The sequence below is a fragment of the Oncorhynchus clarkii genome, chromosome 28 (genome assembly GCF_045791955.1).
Source record: "Oncorhynchus clarkii lewisi isolate Uvic-CL-2024 chromosome 28, UVic_Ocla_1.0, whole genome shotgun sequence".
Taxonomy (NCBI): Eukaryota; Metazoa; Chordata; class Actinopteri; order Salmoniformes; family Salmonidae; genus Oncorhynchus; species Oncorhynchus clarkii.
The window spans coordinates 32,514,676-32,533,299 of record NC_092174.1 but is presented as its reverse complement, the minus strand read 5'-3'; the positions used below and the strand labels follow the sequence as shown (position 1 = coordinate 32,533,299).

The 18,624-nt window shown below is 43.5% G+C and overlaps 1 protein-coding gene across 11 annotated transcripts in view; it reads left to right on the top strand.

Moving 5' to 3' along the window:
• Window positions 1–17,571, top strand: part of LOC139387084 (complement factor B-like) — a 37,898-nt gene extending 20,327 nt beyond the window's left edge. For 3 of the 11 annotated variants that reach the window (XM_071133072.1, XM_071133076.1, XM_071133077.1), the window contains 9 exons: window positions 2,823–2,960; window positions 3,068–3,177; window positions 3,296–3,419; window positions 6,801–6,942; window positions 7,025–7,101; window positions 10,128–10,228; window positions 11,772–11,895; window positions 13,748–13,797; window positions 14,100–16,778. In XM_071133072.1, the coding sequence (XP_070989173.1) occupies window positions 2,823–2,960; window positions 3,068–3,177; window positions 3,296–3,419; window positions 6,801–6,942; window positions 7,025–7,101; window positions 10,128–10,228; window positions 11,772–11,895; window positions 13,748–13,797; window positions 14,100–14,279 (1,046 nt within the window). In that variant the 3' untranslated portion in view covers window positions 14,280–16,778. Of the gene's footprint in view, window positions 1–2,822; window positions 2,961–3,067; window positions 3,178–3,295; window positions 3,420–6,800; window positions 6,943–7,024; window positions 7,102–10,127; window positions 10,229–11,771; window positions 11,896–13,747; window positions 13,798–14,099; window positions 16,781–16,862 lie in introns of those variants that run through there. The other 8 variants (XR_011629118.1, XR_011629119.1, XR_011629120.1 and 5 more) reach the window with 8 other exon arrangements.
• The last annotated feature ends 1,053 nt before the right edge of the window (window positions 17,572–18,624 follow it).

The window sequence follows — 18,624 nt, the reverse complement described above, 5'->3', positions numbered from 1 at the left end:
TGGCCTAGTAGTCCTCATCAAGGGCCCCACTGGACTGAGGGGCAGCTCGGGACTGAGGTAGCTCGGGACTGAGGGGTAGCTCGGGACTGAGGGGAAGCTCAGCACTGAGAGGAAGCCCAGGCAGGTAGTTGGCTCTGGCAGATCCCGGCTGGCTGGCAGTTCTGGCAGATCCCGGCTGACTGGCGGATCCTGGCTGACTGGCGGATCTGGAAGATCCTGGCTGACTGGCAGCTCTGGCTGCTCCATGCTGACTGGCAGCTCTGGCTGCTCCATGGTGACTGGCTGCTCTGGCTGCTCCATGCTGACTGGCTGCTCTGGCTGCTCCATGCTGACTGGCTGCTCCATGCTGACTGGCGACTCTGGCTGCTCCATGCTGACTGGCGGCTCTGGCTGCTCCATGCTGACTGGCGGCTCTGGCTGCTCCATGCTGACTGGCGGCTCTGGCTGCTCCATGCTGACTGGCGGCCCTGGCTGCTCCATGCTGACTGGCGGCCCTGGCTGCTCCATGCTGACTGGCGGCCCTGGCTGCTCCATGCTGACTGGCGGCTCTGGCTGCTCCATACAGACTGGCAGCTCTGGCGGCTCCTTGCAGACTGGCAGCTCTGGCAGCTCCTTGCAGCCTGGCAGCTCTGGCGGCATCCTGCAGACTGGCAGCTCTGGCGGCTCCTTACAGACTGGCAGCTCTATGCAGACTGGCAGCTCCTTGCAGACTGGCAGCTCCTTGCAGACTGGCAGCTCCTTGCATACTGGCAGCTCTATGCAGACTGGAGACTCCGGCAGCGCTGTAGAGACGGAAGGCTCTGGCAGCGCTAAACAGACGGGAGACTCCGGCAGCGCTGGACAGGAGGAAGGCTCCAACTGCGCTGAACAGGCGGGAGACTCCGGCAGCGCTGTAGAGGCGGAAGGCTCTGGCAGCGCTAGATAGGCGGGAGACTCCGGCAGCGCTGGACAGGCACTGGCACTGTAGGCCTGATGCGTGGTGCTGGCACTGGTGGTACTGGGCCGAGAACACGCACAGGAAGCCTGGTGCAGGGAGCTGCCACCGGAGGGCTGGTGCGTGGAGGTGGTACTGGGTAGACCGGACCGTGCAGGCGCACTGGAGCTCTTGAGCACCGAGCCTGCCCAACCTTACCTGGTTGAATGCTCTCAGGTGGAATAGCCCGCACTGGGCTATGCAGGCGAACCGGAGACACAGAGCGCAAGGCTGGTGCCATGTAAGCCGGCCCAAGGCGTAGAGCCGGCTTCATGGCACTTGGCTCGATGCTCACTCTAGCCCGCAGAGCTGGAATGTACCACACCGGGCTATGCACCCGCACTGGAGACACTGTGCACACCACAGCATAACACGGTGCCTGCCCGGTCTCTCTAGCCCCCCGGTTAGCACAGGAAGTTTGCGCAGGTCTCCTACCTGGCGTAGCCATACTCCCTGTGAGCCCCCCCCCCAAGAAATTTTTGGGGCTGACTCTCATTTTTTGGGGCTGACTCACATGTCTGTGGAACTTGTTCAGTTTAAGTCTCAGTTGTTGAAACTTGTTATGTTCATACAAATATTTACACATGTTAAGTTTGCTGAAAATAAACGCAGTTGACAGTGAGAGGATGTTTCTTTTTTTGCTGAGTGTATATATATGGAGTGCCGAAACAAGAGGTTAAATAAATGTAAAAAAAAGAAAAGTTACCTGATCTTTCTTATATCTCTCACATATACACCACCGGTCAAAGGTTTGGGGTCCCTTAGAAATGTCCATGTTTTTGTCCGTTAAAATAACAGCAAATTGATCAGAAATACAGTGTAGACATTTAAAAAAATGTAATTTAATTTACAGTGAGGGAAAAAAGTATTTGATCCCCTGCTGATTTTGTACGTTTGCCCACTGACAAAGAAATGACCAGTCTATTATTTTAATTGTAGGTTTATTTGAACAGTGAGAAACAGAATAACAACAACAAAATCCAGAACAACGCATGTCAAAAATGTTATAAATTGATTTGCATTTCAATGATGGAAATAAGTATTTGACCCCTCTGCACGGTAGGCAATTAAAGTCACAGTTATGAAAACTTAGTACACCAAAGAGGCCTTTCTACTGAATTTGAAAAACACCAAAAAACTATAAATTACTATTGTAGCTGGAAACAGCTAATTTTTTATGGAATATCTACATAGGCGAACAAATGCCCATTATCAGCAACCATCACTCCTTTGTTCCAATGGCACATTATGTTAGCTAATTATTATTGTAACATGCTTTTTTAAAAACTTTTTTTAATTTATTTAATTTTTACCCCTTTCTCCCCAATTTCGTGGTATCCAATTGTTATTACAATCTTGTCTCATCGCTACAACTCCCGTACGGGCTCGGGAGAGACGAAGGTCGAAAGCCATGCGTCCTCCGAAACACAACCCAACCAAACCGCACTGCTTCTTAACACAGCGCACATCCAACCCGGAAGCCAGCCGCACCAATGTGTCGGAGGAAACACTGTGTACCTGGCGACCTTGGTTAGCATTGGTTACACTGCCCGGCCCACCACAGGAGTTGCTGGTGCGCGATGAGACAAGGATATCCCTACCGGCCAAACCCTCCCTAACCCGGACGACGCTAGGCCAATTGTGCGTCGCCCCACGGACCTCATGGGAACATGGCCAAATGTCCTTAGGACATCCCCTGTTTGCTGAGTGCAATGTAGTCGGGCAGGAACTCAACCAATGTGAATACTTAAACTCAAGGAGAAATTAAAAAAAAGATCAACACACAGGAAATAAGAGGTGAAGGACACGTGTCGTAGATATCATAAGCTGTCTGTCACTTTTCTTTCAGATATTTATGTTTTCGGTGTGGGGGCAAAAATGAACGAGGAGGAAATCAACAAATTGGTGTCGAAGAAGAGTTCAGAAAAGCATTTCTACAAACTAAGAGATGACACCAAACTGACATCCTTGTTCAAGATGATTATAGGTCAGTGTAGGATTGCATGGGTGTATATGTAGTGTGTACAGATTTAATTAGTGCACCTTGGTGTACACGATCATAGGTGTGTTTTTTCTTTCTCTGCTTCTCTATAGATGAGAGTAACAGTGTAAACCTGTGTGGTCTATCCTGGGACCGTGATGGTGATGATTCCACTACATCCAAACGGCAAGAATACCCTTGGGTAGTCACAATCTCTGTCTTGGTGAGTCAATTAACAACAAATAGATCTTAGAGAAACATTTTACATGAAAGAGGAACTACTATACGGCTACTGTGTAGGCATGCTACAGTATTTATCTATTTCTCCTTCTTCCATTCAGGTCGGAAATGAGCACAGCTCTTGCATGGGTGCCCTTGTTACGCCTAGATTTGTCCTTACAGCTGCTCACTGTTTCAGGGATAAGCAGATAGATATGATTAAAGTGAAGGTCTTTGACCAGGAAGGTACTGTGCTTCTCTGAACTTCTCTGGGCAATGTGTACAATGTACAATTCAATAATGGTGCCGGAGGGGAGGGCTGCCGTTTTACAGGCTCCTAACCAACTGCTATTTTTTTCCCCGCATTGCTGTAAACTCGTTTTGTACATAATGTTGTTGCTGCCATCTCTTATGACCGAAAAGAGCTTCTGGACATCAGTACAGCGGTTACTCTCCTCAATCTGGACGAATACTTTTTCTTTAATGAGTCGGACGCGGAGGATATACTGCTTTGTCGAGACAAGGACCAAATCCGCATCATCAGCGTGAAGAAAAGACAGAGAAAAGGGGGAGGAGGACGGGCCTTATAAGAATTTGCAGACGAGTAGGTAAACCACCACTACCCTCGAAATGTATTGGCCAACGTGCAATCATTGGAAAACCAACTGGACGATCTACCATTGACTATCCTACCAACGGGACATTAAAAACTGTAATATCTTATGTTTCACTGATACTTGGCTGAACGACGATGCGGATAATATGGAGCTGGCTGCCTTCTCTGTGTTTCGGCAGGACAGAGCAGCTACGTCTGGTAAGACGATGGGGGCGGGAGTGTAAGTTTCTGTTGGTCAATAACTGCTGGTGCGCGATGTCTAATATTAAAGACGTCTTGAGGTATTGCTTACCTGAGGTAGAATACCTCATGATAAGCTGTAGACCACACTATCTACCAAGAGAGTTTATATTATATTATATTATTCGTAGCTGTCTATTTACCACCACAACCGATGCTGGCGCTAAGACCGCACTCAACGAACTGTATAAGGCCATAAGCAGATAAGAAAATGCTCATCCAGAAGCGGCGCTCCTAGTGGCCGGGGACTTTAATGCAGGCAAATTTAAATCCGTTTTACCAGCATATCACATATGCAACCAGAGGAAGAAAAACTCTAGACCACCTTTACTCCAAACACAGAGATGCATACAAAGATTTCCCTCGCCCTCCATTTGGCAAATCTGACCATAATTCTATCCTCCAGATTCCTGCTTACAAAAGCTAAAGCAGGAAGTACCAGTGACTCGCTCAATATGGAAGTTGGCAGATGACGCGGGTGCTACGCTACAGGACTGTTTTTTTAGCGCAGGCTGGAATATGTTCCGGGATTCATCCAATGGCATTGAGGAGTATACCACCTCAGTCACCGGCTTCATCAAGAAGTGCATTGACGATGTTGTCCCCACAGTGATCATACGTACATTTCCCAACCAGAAGCCATGGATTACAGGCAACATCCGCACTGAGCTAAAGGCTGGAGCTGCCGCTTCCGGACGCTTACAAGAAATCCTGCTATGCCGTCAGGTGAACCGTCAAACAGGCCAAGCGTCAGAACAGGACTGAGATTGAATGGCTTTGACGCTCGTCGGATGTGGCAGGGCTTGAGAACTATTACGGACTACAAAGGAAAACCCAGCCACGAGTTGCCCAGTGACGCAAGCCTACCAGACGAGCTAAATGCCTTATATGCTCGCTTTGAGGCAAGCAACACTGAAGCATGCATGAGAGCACCAGCTGTTCTGGACGACTGTGTGATCACGCTCTCCGTAGCCGATGTGAGCAAGACCCCATAAACAAGTCAACATTCACAAAACTGTGGTGCCAGACGGATTACCTGGACCTGTACTCAAAGTATACGCGGACCAACTGGCAAGTGTCTAAACTAATATTTTCAACCTCTCCCTGGCAGCGTCTGTAATACCTACATGTTTTAAACAGACCATTGTCCCTGTGCCCAAGAAAGCGAAGGTAACCTGCCTAAATTATTACCGCCCGTGAAGCACTCACGTCTGTAGTGCTTTGAATGGCTGGTCATGGCTCACATCAACACCATCATGCCAGAAACCCTAGACCCACTCCAAGTCGCATACGGCACCAACAGATCCACAGATAACAGAGTCTCAATCACACTCCACACTGCCCTTTCCCACCTGGACAAAAGGAACGCCTATGTGAGAATTATTTTCCTTGACTACAGATCAGCGTTCAACACCATAGTGCCCACAAAGCTTATCACTAATCTAAGGACCCTGGGACTAAACACCTCCCTCTGCAACTGGATCCTAGACTTCCTGACAGGCCTCCCCAGGGGGTAAGGGTAGGCAACAACACATCTGCCTGGCTGATCCTCAACACTGGGGCCCCTCAGTGGTGCGTGCTTAGTCCCCTCCTGTACTCCCTGATCACCCACGACTGCGTGCCAAGCACGACTCCAACACCATCATTAAGTTTGCTGACGACACAACAGTGGTAGGCCTGATCACCGACAACAACGAGACAGTCTTTATTGGGAGGAGGTCAGAGACCTGGTGCCAGGACAACAACCTGTCTCTCAATGTGAGCAAGAGAAAGGAGCTGATTGTGGACTACAGGCAAAGGAGGGGCCGAACAGGCCCCCATAATCGACGGGCTATAGTGGAGCGGCTCGAGAGTTTCAAGGTACTTGGTGTCCACATCACCAACAAACTATCATGGTCCAAACACACCAAGACAGTTGTAAAGAGGGCACAACAACACATTTCCCCCTCAGAAGACTGAAAAGATTTGGCATAGGTCCCCAGACCCTCCAAACGTTCTACAGCTGCACCATCAGAGCATCCTGACCAGTTGCATCACCGCCAGGCATGGCAACTGCTCGGCATCTGACCGTAAGGCGTAACAGAGGGTAGTATGACCCAGTACATCACTGGGCCAAGTTTCCTGACATTCAGGACCTATATACTAGGCGGTGTCAGAGGAAGGCCCCAAAACTTGTCAAAGACTCCAGTCACCCAAGTCATAGACATTTCTCTATGCTACCGCACGGCAAGCGGTACCAGAGCGCCAAGTCTAGGACCAAAAGGCTCCTTAACAGCTTTTACCCCCAAACCAGAAGACTGCTGATCAACTAATCAAATGGCCACCCGGACAATTTACATTGATCCCCTCCCCCTCCTCAATTTGTTTTTACGCTGCTGCTACTCTGTTTATTATCTATGCATAGTCACTTTACAAATTACCTCGACTAACCTGTACCCCCACATATTGACTCGGTACCGGTACCCCCTGTATTTAGCCTCGTTATTGTTATGTACATTTCTTGTGTTACGTTTTGATTGAATAGCTTTGTAAAAAATATTTTATAACTATTTCTTGAACTGCATTGTTGGTTAAGGGCTTGTAAGTAAGCATTTCACGGTAAGGTTGTTGTATTCTGCGCATGTGACAAATAAAATTAGATTTGATTTGATAATTCATTGTAATGCATTTCAATTCAATTGTAGCTTATTCTCTGATGCCTTGATTTCAGCACATGGTCATTTGTGAGGCAAACACCTGACTAATAAGATCATATTTGTCTGTTGATTCAGATATGACGTTGGAGCAGAAACCTATAATTCATCCAGATTATGATGTCTTTAAGAAGAAGGACAAAGGGGTTTCAGAGTTTTATGACTACGATGTGGCACTCTTGAAGTTGAGTAGTGATGTCCAAAGGTCTAAATATATCAGGTAAGTCAGGACATGGCAAACCCAAAATATGGCATGGTTTATGAGGACAGAGGACAATGAGAAATGTAGCTGTATTTTGCAGGCCCATCTGTATTCCTTGTACTATATCCTCCATCCGTGCGTCAGGTCTCCATACATCAACAACCTGTAAGGCGCAAGGTGAGTGACATAATTTATCTAATGAATGTAAGTGTGTCATAACTACCCAAACATAAGCACACAAAATATGAGCAGAAACTATTTATAGCGCCAATTATTAATAAGCAGAGGCTGCGCAACCATTTTGAACCGTCCCGTCCCACCCCCACAGGACACCTCTTTACTTTTTTGTTTTTTAAATAAATAGATTAATTCGTATAAATACAAATCTGTTTTCACGTCAATACATGGGGTTCATTATTAGACTACTTAACATGATTTACATATTTAATAGTGTCAATGGACAACTTGTTGGCCAGCTTCTTCTTTTTAATTCTGTTTATAGTTGTTTAAACAATGTTTGAGGGGACAAAAAGTATTTTTGTCTTCCAAATCTTATTGTTCACAATGCGTATTATTGTCCACCATAGATCTTTAGTACGCCTCTTTCCCATAGACAAACAACCATAGTATAACATTCTGCTCATGTTTTTCTTTATGCACACATTTCTTTACATAGCTCCTGCTCACCCTCCCCCTCACTTCTTGTTTCTCATTTTACTCGCACTGTTTTTAACCCTTCCTATCATCTTTAAATTCTTGGGGGTCTTGATTGTTGACCAATGACCAGTCATCAGCATTGGCATGCAAAAGCAGGCTCACATATACTTGGGGCAGGGGTGGTCCAAAATAGGGGAGGATTGTCTAACTTTTGTTTTTACTTTGGGAAGGGTTGTGTGATGTTTTTTATTGGGCACATGGGACGATATTGCGTTTTTTCCCTGGTTTACGTTACCTCTTTTGCCGGTTTTACTATATCATTTCTTCCATCCTATCCAAATTTCTCAATCCAACATTAATAGTAACATTGATTGGAGATTCTCTGAACTCTTTGGCCTGAATTCCAAGTGTCACGTCTGGAGGAAACCTGGCACCATCCCTATGGTGAAGCATGGTGGTAGCAGCATCATGCTGTGGGGATGTTTTTCAGCGGCAGGGACTGGGAGACTAGTCAGGATCGAGGGAAATGTGAATGGAGCGCTCAGACTTTAGACTGGGGTTAAGGTTCACCTCCCAACAGGACAACAGCCCTGAGCACACAGCCAAGACAACGCAGGAGTGGCTTTAGGACAATCAATCAAGCAATCAAATTTATTTATGAAGCCCTTCTTACATCAGCTGATGTCACAAAGTGCTGTACAGAAACCCAGCCTAAAACCCCAAACCGCAAGCAATGCAGGTGTAGAAGCACGGTGGCTAGGAAAAACTCCCTAGAAAGGCCATAACCTAGGAAGAAACCTAGAGAGGAATCAGGCTATGAGGGGTGGCCAGTCCTCTTCTGGCTGTGCTGTGTGGAGATTATAACAGAACATGGCCAAGATGTTCAAATGTTCATAGATGACCAGCAGGGTCAAATAATAATAATCACAGTGGTTGTCGAGGGTGCAACAGGTCATCACCTCAAGAGTAAATGTCAGTTGGCTTTTCATAGCCGATCATTCAGAGTATCTCTACCCTGCTGTCTCTAGAGAGTTGAAAACAGCAGGTCTGGGACAGGTAGCACGTCTGGTGAACAGGTCAGGGTACCATAGCCGCAGGCAGAACAGTTGAAACTGGAGCAGCAGCATGGCCAGGTGGACTGGGGACAGCAAGGAGTCATCAGGCCAGGTAGTCCTGAGGCATGGTCCTAGGGCTCAGGTCCTCCGAGAGAGAGAAAGAAAGAAAGAGGGAGAAAGAGAGAGAGAATTAGAGAGAGCATACTTAAATTCACACGGGACACCGGATAAGATAGGAGAAATACTCCAGATATAACAGACTGACCCTATCCCCCCGACACATAAACTACTGCAGCATAAATAATGGAGGAGACAGGAGGGGTCGGGAGACACTGTGGCCCTGTCCGATGATAACCCCGGACAGGGCCAAACAGGCAGGATATAACCCCACCCACTTTGCCAAAGCACAGCCCCCACACCACTAGAGGGATATCTTCAACCACCAATTTACCACCCTGAGACAAGGCTGACTATAGCCCTGTCATCTCCTCAGTGTTGGGGGCTCCATAATCCTTCTTTGGGTTGTGTGCCTTGTTGCTATGCATTTTGCTTACATAACAACCTAAACTAGCCTACATGCAGGGTTTGTACTTTCTAATGTAATCCGTTAGTTACTAGTTACCTGACACAAATTCTAATCAGTATCTTTTGGATTACCCAAACTAGTAATGTAATCTGATTAATTTCAGTTACTTTGGATTACTTTCCCCTAAAGAGGCATTAGAAGAACACAAAAAGGATCCATCAAATGCATTTGCTGTGTCATCATAGTGGTTTCAGGTGGAACAAACTTAAAAGTGCACCTTTATTTTAACACTGAATTTAATTTAATTGAGAAAACAAAGGTTGCATAATGTATTTTTTTCCCCGCAAAAATCCTTTCTGAATTTAAAAGTAATCCAAGAAGTAATCATATACTTTTTCAAAAGTATCTGTAATCTGATTAAAATGTTTTTGCTGGTAACGTAACAATTACAGTTACAGGTTTTTTTGTAAACAGATTAACAATGCCAACAATGCCTACATGTAGCCCAGCCCTGTCTGCAAATTGCATTGGGGCAGAACAATCTGCGATTTAACAATAAATAACATACAATTGTTAGTTCGCTTCTCAGTGACCAAGCAACACTGCACTATTTGATGGACAGCACATCAGTGAAATTCGCCAGAGTAGCCTACTGTTCCACCTCTGTGCAACATGTCAATCATGTTGTTTCTTATCAACAAAGGTCGTTTATAGTTAGAACAGACTAAGAAGTTTGTACAACATGTCAAAGTTCTTACAGCAGACAAAGAGATCATTGCCATGGGAGGTGAGGGGAACAGGAAAGAGGGGGAAGCAGCAGTGGAGGGATCAGCAGCTACGTATACAATTGTGTCCATAAAGCAGCACATGCTCAGAAAGTACGGTTGTTTAGCTATCGTTATTAATATTCAATGTGCATTTACGGTAGTATGCTATCTAATGGTAGTTGATCTTTTTTTGCCCAGAGGAATTCCTATTGAATCAGAATTCTGTACCTGCCAGATTCATGTCTGAGTGGAAGGGTCAGATGTACGAGAAGGATGTTCAAATCAAATTGAAAGAAAAGGTGAGAATGTTTGTGTGAAAACCTTCTCGCCAGCAGAGAATCATGCTTTGAGATGGCCATGAGCAGGCAGGAACTCAATCAAACATGCCATAGCAATGTTTATGCAGTGTCTAGGCTTACACACTTTCACCCAAATACATGTAGTTACTTTTTATTCATAAAGCTGTAAGCATCTGCCTGTGAGGATGGTCTACTTGCTAATACAAGTAGTAGTAAGTCTGGAAAGTATTTTAACCTCTCTAGGGTTTGTGGGACGCTAGCGTCCAATCTGGCCAACATCCAGTGAGGTTGCAGAGCGCCAAATTCAATTACATAAATGCTCATTGTTTAAATTCAGAAAACAAAACATATTTTACATAGGTTTAAAGATTAACTTCTTGTTAAACCAACCACAGTGTCATATTTATAAAATGCTTTTCGGCGAAAGCATACCTAGCCCAGAACATACCTAGCCCAGAACATAGCCCAGTTGACAAATTATTACAAACAGTAACCAGCCAAGCAGAAGTGTTACAAAACTCAGAAATAGAGAGAAAATTAATCCCTTACCTTTGATGATCTTCATATGGTGGTAATCACATCAAACTCAATAAATGTTCGATGAAGTCTCTTTATATCCAAAAACCTCCGTTTTGTTAGTGCGGTTTCTTCAGTAATCCACAGTCAAACTCAGTCAAAACAATCAGACAAAAAATCCAAATTGTACCCGTAAAGTTCATCGAAACATGTCAAACGATGTTTATATTCAATCCTCAGGTTGTTTTTTAGCCTAAATGATATTTCAACCGGACAATAACGTCATCATTTATTTAACTAGGCAAGTCAATTAAGAACAAATTCTTATTTTCAATGACAGCCTATGACGGTGGGTTAACTGCCTGTTCAGGGGCAGAACGACAGACCTTGTCAGCTCGGGGGTTTGAACTTGCAACCTTCCGGTTACTAGTCCAACGCTCTAACCACTAGGCTACCCTACCGCCCCGCTCCAAAGGTAAACAAGAAATGCACATGCGCCTGAAAAAACTCTGCGTCACGTTAGGGTCCACTCGTTCAGACTGGTCTTACTCCCTCATTTATAAGAATACAAGCCTGAAACGATTTAAAGTAACTAAAGTCTGTTGACATCTAGTGGAAGCCATAGGAACTGCAAATGGAGTCCTAAGTCAATGGATACTGTAATGGCATTGAATAGACAACTACAAAACCCCAAAAAAACGACTTCCTGAATGGATTTTCTCAGGTTTTCGCCTGCTAAATCAGTTATGTTATACACAGACACTATTTTAACAGTTTTGTAAATGTTATAGTGTTTTCTATCCAAATCTACCAGTTATATGCATATCATATCTTCTGGGCCCGAGTAGCAGGCCATTTAATTTGGGCATGCTTTTCATCCAAAATTCCGAATGCTGCCCCCTACCCTAGAGAGGTTAAACAATTCCACAATCTGATTCGTCCATGGGCTATAAGAATAAGAGTTACGGAGTGAATTCCACAATGATGGGTTCTCTGAACTCTGACAGTCTCGGTTCCTTTTTCACAGAGGGAGAGCTGTATTAAGGATGCAGAGGAAGCTGAGGGCATTAAAAACTACAAGGAGGCTGTGACTAAGAACTTCCTGTGTACAGGAGGGACAGAAGACAAAGTTGAGGACATTGCCTGCAAAGGTACATTCAATCAATGTATCAAGGAAATGTATCACTATGGAAACTAAACACAGTATTACAGGATAATTCTGCATTTTTATACAGTCATTTTTATATTTTCTAGCACATCCCATAGCTGTGTAACCTTTATGAATGGTCATTTACAGTGCCTTGCGAAAGTATTCTGCCCCCTTGAACTTTGGGACCGTTTGCCACATTTCAGGCTTCAAACATAAAGATATAAAACTGTATTTTTTTGTGAAGAATCAACAACAAGTGGGACACAATCATGAAGTGGAACGACATTTATTGGATATTTCAAACTTTTTTAACAAATCAAAAACTGAAAAATTGGGCGTGCAAAATTATTCAGCCCCCTTAAGTTAATACTTTGTAGCGCCACCTTTTGCTGCGATTACAGCTGTAAGTCGCTTGGGGTATGTCTCTATCAGTTTTGCACATCGAGAGACTGACATTTTTTCCCATTCCTCCTTGCAAAACAGCTCGAGCTCAGTGAGGTTGGATGGAGAGCATTTGTGAACAGCAGTTTTCAGTTCTTTCCACATATTCTCGATTGGATTCAGGTCTGGACTTTGACTTGGCCATTCTAACACCTGGATATGTTTATTTTTGAACCATTCCATTGTAGATTTTGCTTTATGTTTTGGATCATTGTCTTGTTGGAAGACAAATCTCCATCCCAGTCTCAGGTCTTTTGCAGACTCCATCAGGTTTTCTTCCAGAATGGTCCTGTATTTGGCTCCATCCATCTTCCCATCAATTTTAACCATCTTCCCTGTCCCTGCTGAAGAAAAGCAGGCCCAAACCATGATGCTGCCACCACCATGTTTGACAGTGGGGATGGTGTGTTCAGCTGTGTTGCTTTTACGCCAAACATAACGTTTTGCATTGTTGCCAAAAAGTTCAATTTTGGTTTCATCTGACCAGAGCACCTTCTTCCACATGTTTGGTGTGTCTCCCAGGTGGCTTGTGGCAAACTTTAAACAACACTTTTTATGGATATCTTTAAGAAATGGCTTTCTTCTTGCCACTCTTCCATAAAGGCCAGATTTGTGCAATATACGACTGATTGTTGTCCTATGGACAGAGTCTCCCACCTCAGCTGTAGATCTCTGCAGTTCATCCAGAGTGATCATGGGCCTCTTGGCTGCATCTCTGATCAGTCTTCTCCTTGTATGAGCTGAAAGTTTAGAGGGACGGCCAGGTCTTGGTAGATTTGCAGTGGTCTGATACTCCTTCCATTTCAATATTATCACTTGCACAGTGCTCCTTGGGATGTTTAAAGCTTGGGAAATCTTTTTGTATCCAAATCCGGCTTTAAACTTCTTCACAACAGTATCTCGGACCTGCCTGGTGTGTTCCTTGTTCTTCATGATGCTCTCTGCGCTTTTAACGGACCTCTGAGACTATCACAGTGCAGGTGCATTTATACGGAGACTTGATTACACACAGGTGGATTGTATTTATCATCATTAGTCATTTAGGTCAACATTGGATCATTCAGAGATCCTCACTGAACTTCTGGAGAGAGTTTGCTGCACTGAAAGTAAAGGGGCTGAATAATTTTGCACGCCCAATTTTTCAGTTTTTGATTTGTTAAAAAAGTTTGAAATATCCAATAAATGTCGTTCCACTTCATGATTGTGTCCCACTTGTTGTTGATTCTTCACAAAAAAATACAGTTTTATATCTTTCTGTTTGAAGCCTGAAATGTGGCAAAAGGTCGCAAAGTTCAAGGGGGCCGAATACTTTCGCAAGGCACTGTACATGTATGGTGTCTCACCTGGCAGTGTGAAAATACAGGTAGGCTATATGACATTGTATTACATGTACAGTATGTGTGCATTCAAAGGTGACTCTGGTGGCGCCCTGTATCTGAAAAATCTAAAACGTCGGATTCAGGTGAGTGTACATTATATAACCTATACTTCCACGTTTAAATACTATGTTTCTTTTATCAGCATGGTGCTGGTTGTATCAAGATAAACAGGAAATTGCACCGGTGACATTCTTGTGAAATGTGCAGAATTAGGTTTCTCTTGAAATGTTGGACCTCTCTAGATGTTTTAAGGCCTTTTTAGTTCAAACTCTCAATTTGTGATGTACTACTATTCCTTTGAATGTGTTTTTGGGAGTTAAACTTGGCCACGTTAAAATAACAATGTCTGTATATCATTAAAGTAATCAACTTATTTTTGTCTTAGGTGGGTGTAATCAGCTGGGGGGTTAAGGACCTGTGTATGGGTAATATCCCAAAGCCTCTTTCAACTGCAACTACTAGAGATTACCACATTAACCTATTCCGAATGCAGAAGTTCCTCAAGGAGCACCTGGGAGAAAAAAAAAATGAAACTAATTATGAGCCTTTAAAATTTGTTGACTGATAATCATATGTGTAACTTGCATACATACTTGCTAAATACAGTAGGCCTATATCAACAATTCAAATAAAATGTAGAAGTTGTGCCCATGCAGAAGTTGTGAAGAGTAGTTCGTTATTTTCAGTCAATGTGATTTTGTCTGTATGTTTATTGTAGGAATATGAAATTAATGTCTGCAACGGTTTAGATTTTTACTACAAATGAACATGATTTGGTTTAGTTCAAATGTGTGTTTGTTGACAGTTCAGTCAAATATCTAATGAAAATCTGCCGTCTTTGACCTGTTGTGTAGTTGGTTATGCATCAAAACACAATGATTGTCTTTGGACTTTACTTTGGTCAAGACCCAAAAGATAGTTTTACGGTAAGGGGCATGTCCTGGTTAATTTTCAACCCAGTCAAGTGTTCCGAGAAATTATTTTGAATTTTGCCAGTGGAGATGACAGTTGTGACAATGATGTTTTGTGTGTCATTGTTAGATTACAGTGGCTTTTGGGCATGGCATATTTTTTAAATCCAATACATTTTTCATTTTTTATTTCAATCTATGTGGGTACATCTTCTCATTCTAAATCAGGGATGGGCAACTTTGATGGGGGTGGGGGCCACAAATATCCGGCACTCATCATGAGGAGCCACAGTGGTTCGTGGGTTTGCATTCCCACATCCATACTCCCCCCCTCCACCTTGCGAAAAAAACATTTTAGCAGCCCCCCCCTCATCAAATCAAATCAAATTTTATTGGTCACATTCACGTGTTTAGTAGATGTTATTTGGAGGCCCTGCAGTTGTGGGCAGTACCAGGCGGTGATGCAGCACAACAGGATGCTCTCAATTGTTCATCTGTAAAAGTTTGTGAGAGTTTTAGGTGACAAGTCAAATTTCTTCAGCCTCCTGTCTGTGTGGGTGGACCATTTCAGTTTGTCATTTAGTTCAGTTACCTTGCGTTCTTGGTTAATGACAGGGAAGAGAAACATTTTCCGTTTTAAAGTTAATTTCCAATTCTGCACACTTGGCCATGGGGCATAGAGAAAGTTTTTCCATTTTAAAGCAAGTTTTCTGCAATTCTACACATTTTGCCATGCGGCGGAGAGTTAAATGTGTAGTATTACAGCTAATTTCCTGCAATTCTACACATTTTGCCATAGGTTGGAGGCAAATGTTTGCAGTTTTTAATATGATAACTGATGATCAATGGGTCCCACCCCTGTCGGTAATTCTGCCATGCTTACTACAAGTTTAGATAGCTGGCCGCAAGACTAATTTACCAATCTAAAAATGTTTTGCTGACAAGGGCTAAATGAGTGACTGCTGATGCACAACCGAATTTCGAAATTGCACCTTGTGTATTCTATTATTATTGAATAAAATAAAATGTGTCAAATTGGTCCATGGGTCTACAAAAGGGATAGGCCGCCAGTTGCCCATCCCTGTTCTAAATCAACTAATATGGCAGTTGAATTACTCTAAGTCATTTCTACCATTATGAGAACATTGTGTCACCAGCAAGATTAGTAACACCAATGATGGGAACACCAATGACAAATCTGCGGTAAATTTAGTAACTCCAACGACACGTTAGATTTAGACATATCAAAATGTCACGACATGAAATGAAAGCATGCGATTTATTGGGCTACAGATTAAATAAATTAGGATGAACTTCACAGGGTGGTGAAAGTGCACAGTGATGAACTGGATGCTCCTTTCAATAAATATCAAGGGTCTTATTCTGGTACCATGAGGATTGATGCTTGGCTGCTGTTTGACAAATAAAAATAATCTCACACTTTTGTCCATAATAATCTCATCATGTACAGTATACCGCACTGTATCTGCAAGCTGTTGGCTATTTAATTTAATTTTTTATTTAACCTTAATTTAACTACGCATGTCAGTTAAGAACAAATTCTTATTTACAATGATGGCCTACTTGTAAAGCCCCCCACCCCCCCACCCCACCCCGGCCAAACCCTCCCCTAACCCGGACAAAGCTGGGCCGATTGTGCGTCACCCTATGGGACTCCTGATCACGGTTGGTTGTGATACAGCCCGGGATCAAACCCGGGTCTGACGTGACGCCTACTAGCACTGCGCTACCCGGGAGCCCCCAAGCACACATGCCAATACCAGAGTTGATACTTTCACTATGCCTACGCACAACATTTTGTGACAGAACCAGTAGGCCAGTAGTAACTTTTATTTTTGATACGGCTCATGGGAATTTATGTCCACTACGTATTTACGCACAGACTTTTATCCACAACAAGTCAGTTTGATAGAAACGCAACTCTGATAGGAAAATGCACTGTGGTTTTTATTTTAGATTTTAGAATAGTGACATGAAAATCTGTCACCAATTCGATGGAAACCTAGCTATAGACACCCACAAAACAAGCTTGTAAGAATTATACTTAAACTCCCCCTCATACTCATCTGGATATCAAGCATTTTAAGCAGCTTTGCTGGCTATCATTGAAAAAAAACTGAAAAAGAGAAAAAGAGTAGTATTGATTCAACTTGGTCTGGTTCACAGAATTATCAAGGACTAGCCAGACATTATAATATTCACTGTTTTGAATATAGGAGTCTATCTGGTAAGAACAAATGCCTATATACCGGCGCTGTTGAGTGGAACAAACTACCACAGCAACCAAAAGCCATACCAACCATAAACACTTGTAAAAAATAATGTAGAAAGCATCCTAATGTGTGAACTGTAGAACCTTTTTTTGTCTGTCTGTAATGTCTGTATCTATGTAATTGTATATGTATTTATGTAAACAAGTAGGGACCATAATGGAAACTAGTGCCCAACATTATTGTGCAATCCTGGTCACTTAAAAAAAATATTTGTACTCTGTGTAGATATGTATTTTTTAACTGAGACACAAAATCAATCAGTCAATTCAAACTGTGCAACGGCCATTTGATAAATGGAAAAAGACGTATGTTACAAAACGGCAAAAAGTTGAATGACATTCAGAGATGGTCAAGCCAAGCCTTCGATACTGGGTAGGCCTACTATGTAGGGAGCGATGTATTTTCTGTTTGTCCAGACTGACATAGTCTATTTATTGTGGTGTTGAAAATGCAACACATGACATTGAAGTGCATGAAGTCGGTATGCTTTGTTTATTGGTTGTGTGGTGCATCGGCACAGAAACCTGTTGGTGGAAAATGAGTTGCATATATTTGTAATAATTATACTGAACAAAAATATAAGCGCAACGCGTAAATTGTTGGTCCCATGTTTCATGAGGTGAAATAAAACTTCCCATACGTACAAAAAGCATATTTCTCTCACATTTTGAACAAAAATTTGTTGACATCCCTGTTATTGAGCATTTCACCTTTACCAAGATAATCCATCCACCTGACAGATGTGGCAAATCAAGAAGCCGATTAAACAGCATGATCATTTTAAAGGTGCAACTTGTGCTGGGGACAATAAAATGCCACTCTAAAATGTGCAGTTTTGTCACACAACACAATGCCACAGATGTCTCATGTTCTGAGGGAATGTGTGCAATTGGCATTCTGACTGCAGGAATGTCCACCAGAGCTGTTGCCAGATCATTTATGTAATTTTAGAGAATCAGGCAGTACGTCCAACCGGCCTCACAACTGCAGACCACGTGTAACCATGCCAGCCCAGGACCTCCACATCCGGCTTCTTCCCTTGTGGGATCGTCTGAGACCAGCCAACAGGACAGCTGATGAAACTGGGTTTTCACAACTGCATAATTTCTGCACAAACTGACAGAAATTGTCTCAGGGAAGCTCCTCTGCGTGCTTGTCGTCCTCACCATGGTCTTGACCTGACTGCTGTTCGGCATCGTAACCGACTTCGATAGCCACTGGCATGCTGGAGAAGTGTTCTCTTCACAGATGAATCCCGTTTCAACGGTACCGGGCAAATGGTAGACAGTGTGTATGGCGTTGTGTCGGTGAGCCGTTTGCTAATGTCAACTTTGTGAACTGAGTGCCCCACTGTGGTGGTGGAGTTATGGTATGGGCAGGCATAGGCTAAGAACAGCGAATGCAATTGCATTTTATCTATGGCAATTTGAATGCACAGAGATACCTTGACGAGATCCTGAGGCCCATAGTCAGGCAATTCATCAGCCGCCATCACCTCATGTTTCAGCATGATAATGCATGATAATCCATGTCATAAGGATCTGTGCATAATTCTTGGAAGCTGAAAATGTCCCCAGGTCTTCCATGGCCTGCATATTCAACAGACTCGTCACCCATTGAGCAAGTTTGGGATGGTCTGGATCGATGTGTACGTCAGCGTGTTCCACTTCCCGCCAGTTTCCAGCAACTTCACACAACCGTTAAA